This window comes from Prionailurus bengalensis, chromosome C1 (genome assembly GCF_016509475.1).
Source record: "Prionailurus bengalensis isolate Pbe53 chromosome C1, Fcat_Pben_1.1_paternal_pri, whole genome shotgun sequence".
In the NCBI taxonomy this organism is placed as follows: Eukaryota; Metazoa; Chordata; class Mammalia; order Carnivora; family Felidae; genus Prionailurus; species Prionailurus bengalensis.
The window spans coordinates 31,845,867-31,866,978 of record NC_057345.1 but is presented as its reverse complement, the minus strand read 5'-3'; the positions used below and the strand labels follow the sequence as shown (position 1 = coordinate 31,866,978).

At 49.2% G+C, this 21,112-nt stretch overlaps 1 protein-coding gene across 2 annotated transcripts in view; it reads right to left on the bottom strand.

Annotated features, from left to right (window-relative positions):
* Positions 1-83: 83 nt before the first annotated feature.
* CTPS1 (CTP synthase 1) overlaps positions 84-21,112 on the bottom strand; it is a 30,755-nt gene continuing 9,726 nt past the window's right edge. For both annotated transcript variants that reach the window (XM_043574574.1, XM_043574573.1), the window contains exons 6-19: positions 20,373-20,456; positions 19,108-19,188; positions 14,769-14,920; positions 12,686-12,818; positions 10,141-10,229; positions 8,826-8,920; positions 8,087-8,149; positions 6,183-6,226; positions 4,805-4,901; positions 3,707-3,762; positions 3,510-3,606; positions 2,881-3,025; positions 2,314-2,405; positions 84-1,011 (exon numbers count right to left, since the gene is read on the bottom strand). In XM_043574574.1, the coding sequence (XP_043430509.1) occupies positions 2,321-2,405; positions 2,881-3,025; positions 3,510-3,606; positions 3,707-3,762; positions 4,805-4,901; positions 6,183-6,226; positions 8,087-8,149; positions 8,826-8,920; positions 10,141-10,229; positions 12,686-12,818; positions 14,769-14,920; positions 19,108-19,188; positions 20,373-20,456 (1,221 nt within the window). In that variant the 3' untranslated portion in view covers positions 84-1,011; positions 2,314-2,320. The remainder of the gene's footprint in view (positions 1,012-2,313; positions 2,406-2,880; positions 3,026-3,509; positions 3,607-3,706; positions 3,763-4,804; positions 4,902-6,182; positions 6,227-8,086; positions 8,150-8,825; positions 8,921-10,140; positions 10,230-12,685; positions 12,819-14,768; positions 14,921-19,107; positions 19,189-20,372; positions 20,457-21,112) is intronic.

Here is a 21,112-nt window from a genome sequence, read left to right as displayed (position 1 = left end):
GTTCAGGTGACACAGACATGTCTGGCTGCCACACTCAGACGTTCCCCACCGGCCGCGGCGTAAAGCACATCACAAAGCGTGGCTCATTCTGCATTATTTATTTCTTAAGTTAGAGTATACACGGGGGCTAGCCAGAATAGGACGGGCACACGGCGGTGCCTACTGTTACGTCACGTTACGAAAATAGCTTTCCATATTGCATTTCAACCGCAATAACACCGTTCTGGAAGGAAGAAATCCCCTCAAGCAAAGCTGTCTGTAGATGAGAGGGTTTTAAAGGCAGTTTCCCCAAAAGATTCTTTGTTCTTTTTTCTTTCTTTCTTTCTTTTTTTTTTTTTTTTTTTAAGCAACCCCTTGATGCAAGGAGTATCTCCCAGCCCCAGGAAGAGAAGTGTGGCCGGAGCACAGGGATGCAGAAACCACGCTTCCGAGAGACCGCTCACCTGCTGTTCCATGTGACCCCAAACTAAGCGTTCCCTTTGGACGACAGTACCGGTCACAGCGGGCGGCGGGCGGCCCCGCAGAGCAGGGGTTCCCAGCACCGGCCGCCGTGAGCACTCGCCAGAATCGTCCCTCCGCACGCACTAGGTCCGCGTGGCACACACATCCCACGGTCTAGGCATTCAAGGGGAGGCGACGGGCTACACGCCTGGATCCACCACGACAGGAGGTAGTTTGGAGAAACGAGGTGACCGGTGGGCGCTCCACCGGCACGCGCATCATCCGCTCCTGCCCAGAGGACCCGCTCCTCGGCCAAGAGCTTTGGGGACCACGCGGGGCGTCCACACCGGGCTTCCACACGGGGTTTCCACACCAGGCGTCCACACGGGGCGGCACTGTGTAGGAGCCGATACACAGGATGGGACATGCGAGTCACAGAGTCTTCCAAATACCTTTCCCCCATAATAAAATAATCTTAATAAAAACATAATTTAAAGGAAGTGTCAAAAGCTGAGTGTAAAATCAAAGCTGTAAACTCTCAAGTCCGAAGGCTGTCTGGAAGAATCATCCCTGTTAAACAAAAGAAAGAGAGAGAGAGAGAGAGAGAGCAGTTACACGACGTATGTTCCAGTAGACAAGTGAGGATTTCGTCGGCTGCTGTGGCAAACTACGCCAGGGGCTCAGTGAGGACCAGCGGCAAGAACCTAACGCGAGGAGTCAGAAGCTGCATTGGTGATTCCTGCACCCCCACACATTTTCCAGACCTCAGGGGCTTCTTCCTCCACCCCGACACCGGGGCTCCGGTCGGTGCGCCCGGTGTCCTCGCAGGCCGCTGGCGGGGGAGCCTCCACTCGACGCAGCAGGGAGCGTCTCCACAGACCTGACCCGCCACCCACTGACCGTGAACGCTTGCTGTCTATAGCGCAGTTTCTCAGACCAGCAGACACCCCCCTCCCCCGGCAGAGCGATGCACCCTCCCCCCAATCCCCCCCCCCGCCCCCGCCCGGCAGAGCGATGCACGCGTGCGTGTGTGCTAACGGAAACCAGCGCCCCCTCATGCTCTCACGGGCCAGTGGCTCAGGGTCCAGGGCGGGAGGGGCATAGCCGTGCGTGTGAACGTGAGGGGTGCAGGCTTCAGGAGGCCGCCCGCCTGTGGTGGGGCCCCCAAACATGGGAACGCAAGACAGCCCTGGTTCCTTCAGACCCCACGGGTTCCTGCCACCCCAACCCCCTTCCAACACCCCCACCACCAAGATGTGGATTTTTGCCGACACGGTTCACTCAGTTATCACGATATTTTATATAATTCACGGCAGTGCCCAAGGCTACTGGACTTTATAGACGTACAAACCCTGTCACCATAAAGACTAACGTTCAAAGCTGGCCCGGTAACTGTTCAGATTCTGAGGGAGTTCGAGAATCAGCAGCAGTCAACATAAAAGCATTGTAGGTATCAATCTTAAAGCACTTCCTGACGAAAGCCTGAGTTTCTGCAAAAGTGACCAACGCCACTTTGTCATACCCATCACCTCCATCACGATCTCTAAGTTTACAGCTACATGAAATAACAGGGTCTGAGAACCCAGTTCCCCCAGATTTGGTCAGACTGGCACCTGAATGAAGCAATCGGTAACAAGACAGCTGCCCAATGACTCGTGTCCCCTCCGCCCTGCACTGGGGTCCCCGAGGCAGGGGGACGGGTGCGCTGTAACTCAGACGGGCCTCTGACCTGGCTGATGCCCACACGGACCCTACCACCTGCATTCTGGGCAGATGAAGTTCTCCACACTGAACCTTCGCGATATCCTTGCAATTCTAGTATTATCGCCATTAAAACAAACAAAAATACTACAGCTTAAAAACACCACTTACGTCATCATCAGTCATGATTTATTGACGGAAACTTCAACTCGGTGATTTCAGAGTCCGGGGAGCTGCTTCCACTCCTGTCGCTGTAGGTGTCCCTGTGGAATTCAGATGGTTTATTCGTCGTCTCCCACCAAACACACGCTTTCCTTCTCTGTTTTTCTAGCCACCATCACCACAGGGACACCTGCCTACACACAGCAGGAATCAGACGCTTTCCTGCCTTATGTATTTAGCATGGAGCTGTAGAGGGATTTTCTTCTTCTAGTTACAAAAGATATACGTTCGACTTACACTGTGGTCCTGATACTCTACCCACCAGCTCAGGGTGAGGATAAAGTCGCAGCGGGGCAGGAAATCCACCAGGGCTGTGGCCGCCAGCCCGTGAAAGACAGTTCCTCCCGGACCCAGGGTCCTACTGCTACATGGGATCCCGGAGGCCAGGTGCTACGGTGAGGGGCCCCGGCCACCACAGGGCGGGGGTCCGGGCGGCACAGAAGCAGCCGGGAACACCAGGGAGACCACAGTAACGGGCAGGGGACCCCCTGATGGACTACAGAGGAGTGACCGCACCTGGGCGAGAGCCTGCAGCCTTTCTGGAGGTAATGCGGGAGCCTCCCCACGGAGGCCAGCAGAAGGCCAAAGTACGGAGGCGAAGGCTTGATGGGCCTGGACAGGAACTCAGGGTGGTATTGGACTCCCACGAAAAAGGGATGCTCTGAAACAGACACGCAGAAGCGGCGCTTTCGTCATGTGCATAGAACACAACAGATGAGCAAACCTTGTCAAATGTTTCACCTTTCTACAGACCTTAAAATGATCGAAAACCAGCATCTGAATCAGAACCTAGAGAAAGGCAGCCAGAGAACGGGGGGAACGGATGCTGTCGCCCTGCTCGCTGCCTCCCCTCGGGGGTTCCCGCCCCAGCGCCCCCTGCTCCCTGGCTTCCGTGGGACCGAGTCCGCAGGTCGTCAAGATCGGAAGTGGAGCTCAAGGGCCAAGTCCAAGCTCTCATTCTGGAGAATGAGGACCGAGGCCAGGGGCGCGGTACTGGCTGAGGAAGGACAGGCTCCCCAGGGCTCCGGGTGCCTCGTTCTCCAAGAGCACCCCACCAGGGCCAGGGCCCTCCCTACCACCGTCAGGCCAGTGCTCACCGCCACCCCCCTCCTCCCCCCGCCCGCGCACAGCCACCCCGCGCTCACCCTCCAGCTCCACGATCTCCATCCGCTCTCCCCCAACATCCTGGCCAACAAACTTCAAGCCCTGCTCCTCCAAACACTTTTTCAGGACTGGATTCACCTATGGAAACATGAAGAGTAAGCTGACTGACCTCTCAGCTCACTTCTCTAGAGTAACCGGAAGGAGGAAGGTTTAAAAGCCACAAAGCTCCACCCCTTACCTCAAATCTGTGGCGGTGCCTCTCTTCCAAGTAATCCGGGTCTCCATAGAGTTTCCCTGGCAAAAGCAAGCATGCTCCCGTAAAGAGTCCTGATTTCACAGAACAATCTATTCACTACTGCCTCTTGCTTCCCAGTTTACTTTTGAATCACCTACACAGCCAGGCCTTTTGAAGGTCATTTCTAGGATTCTCCAGGCAACCACAGCCTCCTGCCTATAGCAGCACCATTTGCATGAATTCTTGGGCTTGGACTGTTTTGACCACACCAAGAAAAACTAGAACAGCTGTTTCCTTTCCATCACCACCCTCCAACCTCGATTACTGAGGCACAAGAGCACTTTCCTGCTGGAAACTGCCTTGGAAAACACACCAGGACATATCAAACAGTGGAAGCCTAGAAAGACACTTCCAGAGCTACAGGGATGGTCCTCGGGGCAGCGCCATGCGGTTAAGTCACAGGCACAAAGAGCCTTGGCACCAGGGCTGTGGGGTGAGGCCCCCAAGTCCACAGAACACAGAGCTGGAAGGACCCCAAGGCCACCTACTCAAGTGACTCAAACTGACAGACACACGGGGCCCCGGCTAGTAAAGACAGAATTTTCCCAGTGGGCAAGAAAACGAGATTGAATGGAGTAATTCTCCTAAATGTTCCCCCCCCGCCCCAATTTTCTCTAAATCTTTAGCGCATATTAGTACTTTTCGACTAAAACCTTGTTAGGTTGGACCATACGAAACTGCCTTTCTGGGGGACAGAAATCGCCAACATTGGCAGTTTAATTCGGTCCAACCGAACAGACGAGGTACAGGACAGACTGTGTGGGGAGATTTCACCTGCCTCCTTCTGGTCAGCCGCCCACACCCAAGGCCCCCAGGGCCCTGAGCGCACTGCCTGCAAGCTTTCTAAGAGCCACACTGCTTCTCTGGTTATTACAGCACATCCTAGAAGAATGTGACTAGGAAGGGGGGGAAAAAAAGACCTCAAAAGCAAGAACAAAACCAAAAAAGTCAGCCTGGCTCTTCGGAGCCCCAGCAGCAGCCCAAGACGTGCGTCCTGGGCACGCAGAGCTGAAGGCGGGGCCGGTGAGAGGCCGCTCTTACTCATGACCGAGTTCTTGGTCTGGAACAGGGTTCTCCTCTTGCCCAGCCTCATGGTTCCGCCCATCTGCCCAGGATTGTGTTCTGGCATGTCTATGACCTGGAGGTGTTCAAAAAACAAACACACGCTACCAAACTCTGCCTCCGTTAGCAGACTGCCTACACTGAGTGACAAGAGCCTGGCAGGAGGCTCTGATTCCCCAGCCCTTCCTTACAAGAGATGTTTGTCACTGGGGAAATGCCTCCCCATAATCGTTCTGTGAACCTGTGTTGGGTAGCGGCTTAATCCTTTAGCCTGTCCTCCTGAGCTGTAGGACCGAACACAGCTGCTCCTGCCCGTGGCCCTTCCTGCCCCCAGCACTTCGGACCATGAGGGCTGCTGGGCCACAACACGCTCTGGAGACTAACGTAGCGGCACGGATGTAAGACAGGATATGCTGATGTTACAGCACGTGTCCCCTCCACCGGACTCATGAGCCACTCAGAGGACAGGGATGCTTCTCCAGGGTTTGCCGGGTCTAGGCGGGAGCCTGGCGGACGTGTGTGGGGCGGAGAGGCCGAGGCCCCCCCTGCCATGGGAGCCCAGCCCACCGCTCAGTCCCGGGCTCCTCTGAGCACTTTCTAAGGCCTCCAAGCCCCTATCTGGGCCCTGCTTTCCCACCACCCCGAGGCTGCACACTTCAAACCCTTCATTCTTCTCCCCCTGAGCTCTTAGTATTAGCAAAGTTCAACTGCAGGTCAACAAGCATATCCCGATGCTGTTTAAATGCCCTGAGATCAAGAGCTTGGTCCACTTTGTTTATCACAGTGTCTCTGGTACCAAGAGCCTGCCTGTCACCCCCGGGATAGGAGATTCAAAGATGGGTAAAGGCGCTATTCCTCCCCAGGAGCCATATGCCTCTGACAGGAGACATCACACAAGGTACAGGGGCCTCCAAAAGCTTTGGTTACCGTTAAGCACATCAGAACCATATTCCATGGTTCCTGAATAACATGCCCGTCTCCCAGGGTTGTCGGGGATGGAATGAATGAATACACGTTAAGTGGTGAGAACAGTGCCTGGCGCAGAGTAAGTGCCCATGTGGGTGTTTCGTGTCAGTACAAAACGATCGTTAGAGTGCTAAGAGGAGTTAAGGGCTAAGGGGAGTGGGGATGAAGAGTGATTTTAATCAGGAACCACCCTGGTTGGCTGGGGTGATACCCGTCTTAAAAACTTTCTGTTGTGAACTGGGAAGAGAAGTGAGAAACTGCACAATGAAAAATAAAAGAGTTCCTCCTATCCAGTCTGAGGGTTCTCTGGGTGGAGCCAGGGGGTCTCTTTCCGGTGCCCGCCCCCTCCACACCCTTCTAAGCCCTGGTAACGTTCAAACCCTGGACTCACCACAGGATGATTGGTCTTAGGGTCAAACTCTGTAGAATTGGCATCTGAAAAATCAAAACACTTACGTTACGAAGAGTTACAAACACACCTGATTATTGAAAAGTGTCATTCCTAAGCCCTAACTCACAATTTCCCTCCTCGATGTAAAGCGATCCTTCGGTGATTAGAACAAAACTAAGGATAACGTTAAGATGTGAAGGACTCAGTGCACAAACACAGGTGAGTTTTTCCATTACACCTGTTAACTCTCTGGGAAGTCAAGCTGCACAAAATGGGGAAATCAAAACCAATGGCACAACCTCATAACCTTTATTTAGCTAATGCATCCTTATGACAGTTCTTACGCTGTTCTGTCCATTTTTTCCTCTCAGGCTGCATCTCTCCAGACTGGAATACATTCCTGTCCTCCTGTGCATCCTACATTGCACTGCCCCACTGCCTCCCTCAGCAGCTACATCAGGAACTGATTTCAACCCCCAAATAAGCCTTCCTCTCCTTTACTGTATTTGTGGTCTAACCATAAGCAAAACCGCAAAGACTAGAAGAATCAAGCTCCTGGTACAGCACGGCTCCTTTTGTGTGACAGGCTAGGTACTGTTCCTAACCACGGCCAGGTCCCAAGCAAAGCTAAGCCTGTCACCAAGTCACTCACCCACCTGGGGACCCGAGTGGGCGACAGACTGTAACTGGGCAAGGGTCCAGGGTGCCCAGAGGGCCAGCTCTGGGGTGGTGGGTGCTAAGACGGTGCCCGCCAGAGGCTCAGGAGTCAGAACTACAGGGCATGCTGCCTATAAAACAGCCACCGTGCCCTCAGGGTAACTCTCAGAAAACATGTGCAATGAACCCAATCCTAACAGTCAGCTGGCCACAGGAGAGCCGCTCATCCTTTGTGGAGCCAGGCCGCTTTTACACGCCTCAGGACGCTTGCTTTGTTTCTCTTACAACTTGTAAGGTCTTTCTGAAAACCTCATGTCTGTCAGCTGGGCTACAGAGACTAGCCTCTCCATTGCCCCAGTCCTCGGGCTGTGTGGTTCCGTCCCCCACCGACTGCACTTGGCCTTGGGACATTAGCAAGCTAGTTAAGTGCCTACACACTGGGCCGGTCATTTTGGAAGCTGGTAGGTCGCCAGGCTGTGAGAAGCTTCGGCTGAATTAGTGAATGAGGAGCCTTGCCACGTGGAGCGAACCAACTGGATGTCCCTGCTCGGCAGAGCTGGATGGGGGGCAGGATCTCAGATACAGGGCGCAGAAAACCAGCCAGCTGAGTCCACTCAACCCACAGCATACGGAGACACGATAAAACGTTGGAAGTCACTGAGTTTTCGGGTGGCCTGGACAGTTAGCCAGGCACAGGGCCAATATTACGGAGTATTTCCTATTTGCCAGACACTATGCTGGGACTATTCACATGCACTATTCCATTTAATTCTTACAACCATGAGAAATAGGTACCATTATCACCCCATTTTATAGAAGGAACAGAAGCCAAAAGGGCTAAGTAATTTATCTAAAATCACCCACAATAAGTGACTCAGAATTTGAGCTCAGGTCTGACCAGCTCCAGGGCCCAAGTTCATGATAACCGCACAGCCTCACACAGGCCAGAGCTGTCGGCTTCTTGCTCGGCAGAAGCCCAGGGATGGTGGCCACGGGGGTGGGCATGCAGGAATCTGCAGGGGCAGAGAGCCCAGGCTGCTTGCTCAGCTGTGACCCCTCCTTCCTGTGGTCGGGCTGGCAGAGCCACGCGTGCGCCCTCAGTGCACACAGGGTTCCCCTTTGCTGTTCCCCGCCAGGTACGGAGAGACCAGGCCTGCCCTCCTCTACCATCACGCAGGAGGCAGCAGGCTTCACGCGCTTCAGGAAAACACTTTGGCAAGAATGTAACAAGTTTAACGAACACTCACCTTGCCATCCCAGCACATTTCTGGAAAATTCAACCACTGCCAGCTGCATTCCTAGGCACACACCTTGCAGGTGGAGGGGAAAAACAAATGAAGCTCCATTAAAAAGGCAGCTCCTACGTTTCCCACCAGCCTGTCCTGGACTTTGTGTCCTGTCTGCTCGCAAAAGGACAATCACAAACTCTCATGTTTTCCTGCTGTAAACATGCACCCCCTGCTGTGTCATCTGTATCAGCTTTCGAACACTGGATATAAGTGCATATGAAGATGCCAAGTTTTAGAAGCTATTTGGTTCTAGAAATAAGCAACACTCTACTCATACTTAAAACTTCAAGTTTTCTTATCCTCTCATTAGGTTCCCATTTACAAGGGATCAAGTTGAAAATTACTACAATTTGCAGCACCAGGAAGCATCCAAAACCACTTGGCCCAAATTCCAAGCGAGGATATAAAACCTAGCTTCACATGTCCTGCCCAAAAGCCGGGCTCAGCGAACGGCCAAAATTTCCTGATTGCCATTTCATTCTCTCCAAGGTCCACGACACAGACACGTGGACGAACGTACAAGCTCTTAAAACTTTTCACGCTTAAGGGAGTCTGAATTTCTCCCAAACAGAACCAAACTGGCTTCTACTTGAGCTGACATCTAGAACGAGGGTGCCTAAGTTTGCTTCCAGTGACCTCCCTGTTTTATTTACAGGCTCCCATGCGGCCCCTTCTCCTGACCTCTCCTACTCCTTACCCAAAAAAGGCTTCTTCTGTTTCCGAGCCCAGGCGATGGCTTGGATCTTTCCTTCCGTCCCCCGAACGCCAAATCCCCCGGGAACCAGCACTCCACTGTACAAGAGAGCACACCACAAGGCAATGGACCCTGCCCACCAGCCCAACTCACAGTAAGCACCAAAGGAGCCATTCCCAAGACACGGATGCCACGAAGTCACTCCGTGCATTTTGCCACTGGGGCTGTATCGTGATTGCAAGACTGCCAGTGAGCTGTATATAAACACCACATACTATGAACTTGGAAGATGCACATGAAGGGTCGCCCGGGTGGCTCAGTCAGTTAAGCGTCCCACTTGGGCTCAGGTCACGATCTCATGGTTCATGAGTTCAAGCCCTGCGTCGGGGTCTGTGCTGACCGCTCAGAGCCTGGAGCCCATTTTGGATTCTGTGTCTCCCTCTCTCTTTGTCCCTCCCCGACGTGCACTCTCTCTCTCTCAAAAGCAAATAAACATTAAAAAAAAAAAAAGATGCACACGAAATGTTTCTGAGTAATGCTACAAAACGCTTACAGGTAAAAGGTGGCACACACGGATCCTTTCCTAATATTTAGTATAAGTTATATTGCTATAAATGCAACTTTTTACTTCTTGGCTTAAAGTGCTCCCCTGAACGGGAAAGGAGCCTTCCTCGTCCTCTCAGACGGCCTGTTGAGCTTGGGGTCTCATTCATAGCTATAGGGGCCCATAACATCCAATTGTTCCAGTGATCTAGAATTTTGTGATTTTCTACTATAAATAATGGCTGCCAAAAACAAACCATGAGACTCCACTGAAGGGTCCTCATCAAATGTTCCAGATGAAAATCTTTAAAAAATTTTTTTTAATCTTTATTTATTTTCAAGAGAGAGAGACAGAGAGAGAGAGAGAGTGCGGGAGCAGGGGAGGGGCAGAGAGAGGGAGACCCAGAATCCGAAGCAGGCTCCAGGCTCCGAGCCGTCAGCACAGAGCCTGATGCGGGGCTCGAACTCACGAACCACCAGATCATGACCCAAGCTGAAGTCGGACGCTCAACCGACTGAGCCACCCAGGCGCCCCCCTCCCCGCCCTGATGAAAACCTTTAAGCCTCATGAGTAGATGCATACGACAAATTTCAGATTCAACTGTGCTGATAAGCTGTGTTTCTGTAAGGCTTAAATCATCCAGACTGCGGCCCTTTCGGTAATCAAAAGCCATTCAAAAAGTAGATTACCTACTACTGGTGCACAAGAGCCCGGCACTCTGCTCCCCGAGCCCACCCCCGAGCCCCCGGAAGCCGGGCACAGGGCACTACTCACTGGGCGCTACAGAGCTTCTGCCAGGCTTCGTGGTAGCGTACAGGCTCCTCCTGCAGGGTGCTGGGCTCCAAGTCCGTGGAATCTATGTACTGGGGACATAGGAGACAAGAAGTAGGCCATGACACCAGAGCTGCTTTCTTCCCCACATTCCCAAATTGTATTATCAGTGTCCTATCTCCCTTAAAAATCGGGTTTTAAAATTAGAACCTTCATATATTTAAACTCGGTGATAATCTCCAGACTTGAAAATCTTTCTTATATTGTAAAATACAAACGTTTCTTCAAAACTCATTTGCCTCACCAAGGCCCTATACTCAGCACACTGGAGCGGCTCTGCCGTGTCCTCTCCATCCGGGATACACCTCCCCAAGCCCACCTTCAACCCAGGCTGGTTTTTTTTTTTTTTTTTTTTTTTTTTTAATGTTTTTATTTATTTTTGAGAGAGAGAGAGAGAGTGAGCGGGGGAGGAGCGGAGAGAGGGAGACACAGAATCCGAAGCAGGCTCCAGGCTCTGAGCGGTCAACACAGAGCCCGACACGGGGCTCAAACTCATGAACTGTGAGATCATGACCTGACCCGAAGTCGGATGCTCAACTGACTGAGCCACCCAGGCGCCCCCAGGCTGCTTTTCATTTTGTTCACCTTTACTGAAGTATAACCGACACACAATAAGATCCAGGCATTTTAAGGTGCACACTCTGATGAGTTTTGTCAAACACACACACGAAGGTGTGACCACTGCCACAATCAATGGCGAAGAAAACTAGTGCCATCCCCGGAAGTTCCCTCTGCTCCCCTGCAAGCAGTCTCCTCTCCACTTCCTGCCCCAGAGGCCCCTGGCTCTGCTTTCTGTCACCACAGATGCCTCTTCTAGAACCTCACAGAAATGAAAACACACAACATACAGCCTCCCGTGTCTGGCTTTTTTGGCTCAGTATGTTTTTGAGATTCATCCCTGGGCAGTTTCCCACTGTAGAAATATACCTCAGTGTGTATATTGCCTCACTCTGGATAGTAAGGGTTGCTTCCAGACTTAGGCTATTAAAATAATAGTCCTTTTGTATAAAATTGTGTGTGTGTGTGTGTGTGTGTGTGTGTATTTTTGTTTTCACTTCTCTTGAGTAAATACCTGGGAGTAGAACTGCAGGGTCATAAAGTGTACGTCTACCTTTATATGAAACTACCAGACTGTTCTAAAGCGGTTGTGACATTTCACATTCCCACCAGCAAGGCATGAGAGTTCCACATCCTCACCAACACCCGTAGCCCCTCTGGCGGGTGTGTGTTAGCATCTCAGAGATTTCATTGGCATTTATTTTCATCTGCACTGAAGGTGTTGACCTTGACCGTCTCTTCACATGTATCAGATGCATCTCTTGTGGGCGTGTCCATTCAAATCTTTTGCCCACTTATTATGTCATTCACCTTTTTCCCTGCCTAATAACCTGCAGTGACTTCCCTAAACCTCAGGGTAAGAACCAGCTGTGGCCCAGATGGCGGGATTCATGACCTCACAGGCCTGTCTCCAGATATCTTCTGAGTCACACTTGTCCATCCACGGACTTCCCAACTATTCCCCATCTCCAAGCCCTTGGGTATTCTCTACCTTCTGTCTGGACGCCCTTCCCTTCTGCCTTACCCATCTTCCCAAAGTCTCCCAGAGTCCCTCCTTGAGGAAGTCTGCCCTCCTCACACGTCTACCCAGACAGATTCACCCCTTCTTCTGTGTCACATCTCAGAGACCTCACTGACTCATTCACCTCTCGGCCCCGCATCTAACGACAGGCACAGACTACGTCTGAGCGGATACAGCAGATGAATGAGCCAAAGCAGCAGCAACAGGAAGTCAGGGAAGTGGAATAAGATTCCATAATTCTTAAAATCTATACAGTAAGACATTCCACAGCAACCTGTTCGCAAGCACAAAGCAAACTAAATTATGACGCTGAGAAACACCTGGTGAAGTAGAAGGCCAACCCCAGTGCCAGTGGGGAGGACAGCCGGAATTGGAGTCCCGAACCTTAATACTCTATTGCCCCAAGAAGATGAGCAGGGGCCGTGCCCCATCGGCTCAGCTCCCGCCCATCAAGTCATAGGGCAAAACACAAGACGTGCTATTCCCTGGAGGCTGCCCACATTCCAGGCACTGACCAGGCAACTGGACATACATTTCAGAGAAACCTCCCAGCTCCAACAGGTGGGTGTTAGCATTTCCACTGCAAAGGTAAGTGAAGAGCAATTATGCAGGGTGCCTCTGGCTCACTGGGGCTCCCCCATGCCCATGGGTCAATTTTACTTGGTCACCTGATAATGCAAATTCAACTACTCACTTTCTCAACTACTACTCTGACCATCTCTCCCCTTCAACATCTCCTGAAAATGTTCTACTGTTCTCTCCAAGCCAGGAGCCAACCACGAATCCTTTCTCTTCCTAAAAAGAAATTCTGAGCTCCAAAAATATAAAGTAGATATCATGCAGCATCTATGAGAATGCAGAAGGCCTCCCCGTTCATGCCTCAGCTGAATATGCGCCACCCATCCTTACCTTGATTTCCAACTTGTGGTTGATGGCCAGGGCAGAATGCTCCAGAGCTTTAATGACAGAGGCATACGAGTCTGAGAACTTGGTGTATTTGCCCACGAGGGCAATAGAGCAGGTCTCCAGCAAGCGATCGTATCTATGAAAGGCCAAGAAACACCAAATTATTTAGAATGTATATGCCATCATGAGATCGAAACTGGTTTCGAAAAAGGAGAAAAACATCTCTGGGAAGAATATAATGAGAGCAGGTATTATCTGAGTTTCATTTCCAGGACAGTAGAGAGGGAGCTACTTTCAAATCCATGTGGCAGGCTTTGTAAAGAAAGTAGGATTTCAGGGGCACCTGGGTGGCTCAGATAGTTAAGTGTCCAACTCCTGGTTTCAGCCCAGGTCATGATCCTGTGGTTTGTGAGATTGAGCCCCGCACTGAGCTCCGTGCTGACAGTGAGGAGTCTGCTTGGGATTCTCTCTATAGATACATAGATAGATTAGGTAGGTAGGTAGGAAGGAAGGAAGGAAGGAAGGAAGGAAGGAAGGAAGGAAAGAAGAAAGAGCGAGCAAAAGAAAGAAAGAAAGGATAGACACTTAAAAAACAAAACCAGGAAACATTAAAATCCCAAGGAGCAAGAAAAACTAACAGACATGAACAGACAATTCATAAGAGTTAATGTGATGAAGGAAAGAGTCAAAAATATTCACACAGCAGTCTATACTCATTAAAAATTTTCATCATGGGGCGCCAGGGTGGCTCAGTCGGTTGAGCGTCCGACTTCGGCCAGGTCATGATCTCATGGTCCGTGAGTTCGAGCCCCGTGTCGGGCTCTGTGATGACAGCTCAGAGCCTGGAGCCTGCTCCAGATTCTGTGTCTCCCCCCCACCCCCCCACTTCTCTATACCCCTCCTCCGCTCATGCTCTGTTCTCTCTCTGTCTCAAAAATAAATACACATTTAAAAGAATTTTTTTCATCATAAAGTAATTAGTAACAGATCAAAAAAGCTTATGGGGTGCCTGGGTGGCTCAGATGGTTAAGTGTTTGACTCTTGCTTTCAGTGCAGGTCATGATCTCCTGGTTCGTGGGATCAAGCCCCATGCCAGGCTCCGTGCTCAGCACAGAGAGAGCCTGGGATTCTCTCTCCCTCTCTCTCAAAAGAAACATTTTTTTTAACGAGTTGGTAATACTGTACGAAAAAGTATCATAGAACTGTGCGCCATCTTTGTAGCGACATACAGATATACACGTAGACGGATGAAGACTGAAAGGGAAAGTGTCAAAAGGAAAGTAAGCATCACAGAGCAACGTGACAAGCGCTTATCAACACCGTCGGGCTGATTCGGCAGCTGTGACAGGGCACACACCCGGGGCTCTGAGGCGCCGCGTGAAGACCTCTGATGTGGCGTCAAAGCATCGCTGGGCTTAAAAAGGAACAGGGACAGGGGCGCCTGGGTGGCACAGTCGGTTAAGCGTCCGACTTCAGCCAGGTCACGATCTCGTGGTCTGTGAGTTTGAGCCCCGCATCGGGCTCTGGGCTGATGGCTCAGAGCCTGGAGCCTGTTTCCGATTCTGTGTCTCCCTCTCTCTCTGCCCCTCCCCCGTTCATGCTCTGTCTCTCTCTGTCCCAAAAATAAATAAACGTTGAAAAAAAAATTTTTTTGAAAAAAAAAAAAGGAACAGGGACAGTTCTCAGAGGGACACAATCTGGCAGCAGTAGCCACACACCAGGCTAGGCACCCCTGCTCCTCCTTTCCTGGTGCGCGGTGAGCAGCCCAGTCCCACACGCAGCTCAGGTGCCGGGAGGCGCCCCAGGAGTGCTGCGGGCTTGGCCCGCCATCCGTGTGGGCCTCAGGCGTGACGGCTCGCCCAGGTGTGGTCAGTCGGCACTGATTCTCTAGTCGAGGGGACCTAAGGCGATAGGTGTGTGACCTGAACTCAGCTCTACCAGGACCTCCTCATCCCTGAACCTGTCTCGACACCTCTCACCACGAAGACCTTCTCTAATATGAGCTGACAGCACAAGCCAATTCCCTGAGACCTCACGAAAAGGAGAACAAAAGCTGCAACTCCCAGCTCCTTATCACGACACAAACCTGTCCGCCATCTCTTTCCACTTCATCAGCATTTTTCGCGGCTGCCTCTCGATCGGAAGGTCAAGTCTCCGGAGAAAATAATCTACGACCCCCTGCTCCTCTAATAACAAGGGGACTCGGTAGATGGATGAGACATCGTGGACACAGATCACCTGCGGAGAAAGGAGCAAAGGTTATTAATAAAAACAAGCAAAAGCTAACTGGGCTGGCACCCTCCTACTGGCTATGTCACCGTCAGAAAATAACTTCCAAATCTGAAAATGGTAAAAAGGGCTATTTTCTAGGAAAAGTAGAAATTACCCAAACCAACTCAAGAACAGAATAAAAAATTAGCGGCTAATCTCTTAAGAACATGGACGCAAAAATCCTTTTAAAAAAAAAAAAAAATCACAGGGCACCTGGGTGGCTCAGCTGGTTAAGCGTCTGACTTCGGCTCAGGTCATGATCTCGTGGTTTGTGAATTCGAGCCCCACGTCAGGCTCTGTGTTAACAGCTCAGAGCCTGGAGCCTGCTTCAAATTGTGTCTCCCTCTCTCTCTGTTCTTCCCCCGCTCATGCTCTGTCTCTGTCTTTCAATGATAAACATTAAAAATTTTTTTTAAAAAATTACAAACCAAACATAAATGTAGTTTTAAAAAAACTCATGTTCAAGTAGGATTTGTCCCAAGAACAATGGCTGTCAAACTTGGCGGTACACTGAAATCACTTGGGAGACCTTTTAAAAATCCACAAGCCCATACTGCACCACACATCACTTAAACTAGAATCTCTGGGGCTGGGAAGCAGGCATAGCACTTTTCCGGGCTGAGTTTGAGAACAGCTGCATTACGGTATTTAACAGTGGGATTTACTACACGAACAGATTAAAGAAGGAAAACAAAATTTGCCTTAGTGGATGCAGAGCTAATAAAAATTCAAAACCAATCCATGACTAAAATTCTTGGTGTATGAGTAAAAGGGAAAATGTGAAAAATGTTTAAAAAAAAACACAGCAAACATCATTTTGTTCAATATTTAATATTAACGCTTAATATTTAAAGTCTGAAAGAACGCAAAAGTGGTCACTATGACTACATCTATTCAATAATGTACTAGAAATATTAGCCATTACAATTAAGTAAGAAAAAAAGCAGGGGCACCTGGGTGGCTCAGTCGGCTAAGTATCCGACTTGGGCTCAGGTCATGATCTCATGGTTCATGACTTCAGGCCCCATGTTGGGCTCTGTGTTGATAGCTCAGAGCCTGGAGCCTGCTTTGAATTCTGTGTCTCCCTCTCTCTCTGTTCCTCTCCCGATCCCGCTCCCACTCTGTCTCTCTCTCAAAAATAAATAAACATTAAAAAAAAAAAAAAAAATTTTTAAAGGGGCACCTGGGTGGCTCAGTAGGTTAAGCGTTCAACTTCGGTCAGGTCATGATCTCATGGTCCATGAGTTCGAGCCCCGCGACAGGCTCTGTGCTGACAGCTCAGAGCCTGGAGCTTGCTTCAAATTCTGTGTCCTCTCTCTCTGCCCCTCCCCCACTCACACTCTTATCTCTCTCTCTCCCAAAAATAAACAAACATTTAAAAAAAATTCTTTAAGAGAAAAAAAAATATATATATATGTGCTGGAAAATAAGAAAGTGCCAAGAATTTCATACACTATTATTGCTTATCCATAAAAACCATGAGCATTTACCGGTAAACAATCAAAACTAACAGAATTTCAGTAAGGCTGCTAGGCTTGAGATCCATGGACAGAAGAAGTCTGCAAGATTGCTATACATGGGTCATATCTAATCAGGAAATTTAAGTTTAAAAATATGCCATTCATGTAGTTACAAAAATTATGAATACCTATAATTAAATCTAGAAAAGAACTTCACAAAGACAGTTGAATCTTTAAAAAGCACCTTCATGAAGAAATTATAGATTATTATTGAAGGACAGTCCTTCCACCAAATGGACCTAGAACTGGCTATCCCCAGGCAAAAAGATGAATTTCAACTTTTACTGGAAAGTTGCTATACATAAAAGTTAACTCACAGTGGATCCTAGGCCTAAACAAAAGACCTAAAATTATGAAAGTTTTGGAATGAAACAGAAGGAAATCTTTGTGGCATTTGTTAAATGGAGCTCTTGGATAGGATACCAAAAGCACAATCTATAAAGAAAAAAACGGATAAACTGGAGTTCATCATCATGTAAAAGCTTTTGTGTTCCAAAAAACACCATTAAAAAAATAAGAGCCTTGGAGGAAAATGTGCAAACCATGTATCTGATAAAAGACTTTTATTCGGAATACGCAGAGAACTCCTAGAAGATAAGCAACTCAATTAAAAAACAGGCAAAAGGTTTGAAATTCAAATTTAAATCTAGAAACACCTGTCACATTTTTAACAGTGAATAATTTTAATAACCTAGTCTACCACGGAATTGAATTACCCTCACTTGCTAGGATAGAAATATCTCAAATAATTGAAGTGCGTGATAATAAGGTTGCTCGTAACAATGAAATTATTCTGGTGCGCCACATATAGTCCCCAATTTCCAATGGTTCAACTTACTGTATTCTGCTTTAGCATGGTGTGAAAAAAACACACAGCTGGCAGAAAGGGTACTCTGCATTTTGATCTTTTCCCAGGCTAGCAACAGGCCGTATCCTCTCTCATGGTACCGTCTCTCTCGTGGTGCCCAGCAGTGGCAGCGAGCCACGGTCCCCAGTCAGCCCCACGACCACCAGTGTGAAAAACCGATATGCTTACAGCCATCCTGTGCCCATACAACCACTCTTGTTTTCTACTCTCAGTACAGTGTTCAGTGAACTACACAAGACATTCAACACTTTATTGTAAAATCGTCTTTGTGTGAGAGGATTCTGTCCACCCACAGGCTAATGTAAGTTTTCTGAGCACACTTAAGGTAGGTTAGGTGTACTCATTGCATTTTCGACTTGCGATGTTTTCAACTCACAACAGGTTTACCAGGATTTAGCTCTTTGTTAAGTCGGGGAAGATCTGGTCGTTAGTATGAAGCCGAATCCCTGAGACAGAGCTCCCAGATCAGGAAGCACACTAGGAAACTGATCTCAGGCCCCAGGCCGTGCTCACACCCTGACGCCTGAGCGCCCCCTGAGATGGGGAGGTCAGAGGCTGTCCTGCTCTGCTCACTTCAATGCCAGGCCAGACTTTCTTACCCTCACTTCCACACTCCTCGCTGTCCTGTAAATGGATGGATGAAATACAACTCTGCCGCTGATTCTCTCCTCTCCAGGCCAGCAAGGCTCCCCTCCTTCAGCCAAACCTCCTGATCCCCAGTAACCCACCAGCAAAGCAAACCACCCACAATCTAGTCACAGATTCCTTGACCTCAACGTCCCTTCTCCCCTCCTTCAGCCAAACCTGACCAGAGCCACGGTCTCAACTTACCACCACCAGGACGTCCCCACCATACCCCAAATTTGAATTTCCTGTTCGGTGGGCACCCTCCATTAGCACAGGTCATGAAAAAGTCTAATATAGGTTTAGGGGCACCTGGGTGGCTCAGTCGGTTAAGTGTCTGACTCTTGGTTTTGGCTCAGGTCGTGATCTCAGTTTCATGAGCTCGAGCCCCACAACGGGCTCTACGCTGAAGGCGCAGAGCCTGCTTGGGATTTTCCCTCTCTCTCTGTCTCTCCCCTACTCACACTGTCTGTGTCTCTCAAAATAAATAAACAAACAAACAAACAAACTTAAAAAAATAAAATAAGATAAAATAAAATAGGTTTGGAGCCTTTACCACCTCAGACACCAGGCACTAGGAGTATAAAGTTGAATGAGGTGGTCCTTGCCTTCAAGAAACTCCAAGTCTATGAGTGGAGGCAAACACAGATGGACACGTGGACACACACACACACACACACACACACACACACACACTCTCTCTCTCACAGGGGGGCAGCAGGACAGGTTCACAACCAGCACCTATAATACACACAGGTCACCCAAGAAAGACCAACCATGCATGAGGTTTGGAGGTGACGTGGTTTGACAGGTAAAGGCTGCCAGACAATACTGTGTCCTGGCTGGACCCTGAGGGATGAAAATGAACAGGACAAAGCCAGGCCGACGGGGAGGGCGACCCATTCAGCACGGCTGGAGCAGAGTACAAGGAGTTGGGGAGAAGTGGCAGGAGGGGGCAAGGATGTTCAGAAAGCCAAAGAGGTAAGGTACTGGAGAATCACAGAGCCAACAGGCATCAGTTCTAGAGAACGGTCCAATGTCTCAAATTGGGAAAGGACACCAAGCCTCAGGAAAGCGGTGAAGAGACTTCGGGGTAACTAGAAATCCAACACGATTTGCGTGAATATGAAATTCCTACTTACTTGTTCAGGTTCGACGTGGCAGAACATGGATATTTTCTCCTTCACCGATGTGTCCAGAGGATTTGAGCACCTGCACACAACCTAGCAGGAAAGAAAGTAAGCCGTTCGGACAGAAGGAAGGGATCACAAAGTTGGGTTTTTCTCCTGACTGAAATTAAAACAGACACCAGCTTCTTAAGCTGGATGAAAATGTTAACTCCGGCACAATGCACACCAACTATGAAAATATGACCTGTTTTCAAAGCTGAAATTCCTAAATCCCGCTCCGGAGAAACATTAAGGGCGGGGGGGGGGGGGGGGGGGGGGCAGAGAATGGTACAGATGAACACACAGATAATGAACTACAGGAACCAACTGGGGTTTTCCTCAGTTAATGTCTTGGGGGGGGGGGGGGGGGGGGGGGAAGGGACAACAAATGACAGACAGAGAGGAGACACAAAGCATGACCTCATGCATGCCCGTGAGGAAATCTTTGTAAAAGACAACCCCACTTCAAAGCACTAACCCTGTTTCTCCACCACCAACGAAAAGCATGCCAAGAAAACAGAGGTCTTATCTGCTGTGAAGCAGAAATTTTCTGGTTTGTTTTTTTTTAAACTGAAGTATAGTTGATACACAATGTTGCAGTGGCTCCAGAAAAACAACCTAATGATTCAACTCTATACCCTACGCTCTGCTCACAAGTACAGCTACCTGTGTCACCACCACAGGACGCCATTACACCACCACTGACCATATTCCCTACGCTGTGCCTTTCATCCCCATGACTTATTCATTCCGTAACTGGCAGCCTGTGTCTCCCATCCTGCCCATCCCCCACCGCCCCCCCCTCTGGCAACCACCAGTTTGTTCTCTAGATGTACGGGTCTCTTTTTGTTTGTTTCGTTTTTTAATTCCATATAAGTGAAGTCATACGGTACGTGGAAGATTTTTTTTTTGCATTTAAAAAAATTTTTTTTAATTTACTTAAATCCGAATTAGTTAACACATAGTGTCGTACTGGTTTCAGGAGAAGAGCCCAGTGATTCATCACTTACTTGTAACACCCTGTGGTTTGCCCAACAAGGGCCCTCCTTAATGCCTATCACCCATTTAGGCCCTCCCGCACCCACCTCCCCTCCAGCAGCCCTCAGTTTGTTCTCTGTATTCAAGAGTCTCTTATGGTCTGCCTCCCTCTCAGTTTTTATCTTATTTTTCCCATGAGAGAGAGATTTTAATTAAGCATACAAGATCAAGCTTAAAACCAGGGAATCATAAAATCTTACCAGATCTGGAGAAAGCCCGAGCCCTCTAAGTTCCCGAACACTATTCTGGGTGGGTTTAGTTTTCTGCTCCCCTGTTGAACTTGGCTATTTGACAAAAGGGGAAAAAAAAAAAAAGTTAATTTCTCTATGATAAAAAATTTTTTTAGGTATGACTTTTCTCTGAACTTCCTTTATTGATCATTTATCTAATTTAGTTTTTATTTTTGTCAAAGGTACTCGTGCATAGATTTTAGAGTCAAATGGTTCTACAAGGTCTGTTCTGAACAACAGGACAGTGAACCCCTCCCCTTCCTCGAACCCCAGGGGCAGCCAATCTTCCACTCTTAAATGATCCTTCTGGTATGTTTCCCGCTACGTCCAGACATGTAGTTTGAGGCATTTTCTATTGATTTCCCTCCTAGAGGAGGAACCTTCTCCCTCTATTACACACGCACCTGTCCCGTGCCTGCAGCCCATCTCATGATACCTCTCCAGTGTTAACATGTGTTTGAGTATTTAAATACTGCCCACTTGGGAGTGCCTGGGTGGCTCAGTCAGTTAAGCATCTGACTCTCGATTTCAGCTCAGGTCATGATCTCCCAGTGCGTGAGACTGAGCCCCACACTGGGCTCTGCGCTGGCAGCGTGGAGCCTGCTTGGGATTTTCTCTCTCCCTCTCTCTGCTTCTCCCCTGCTCAAGTGCACGCATGTACGCACTCTCTCTCTCAAAATATACAAACATTAAAAAAAAAAATTCCCTTC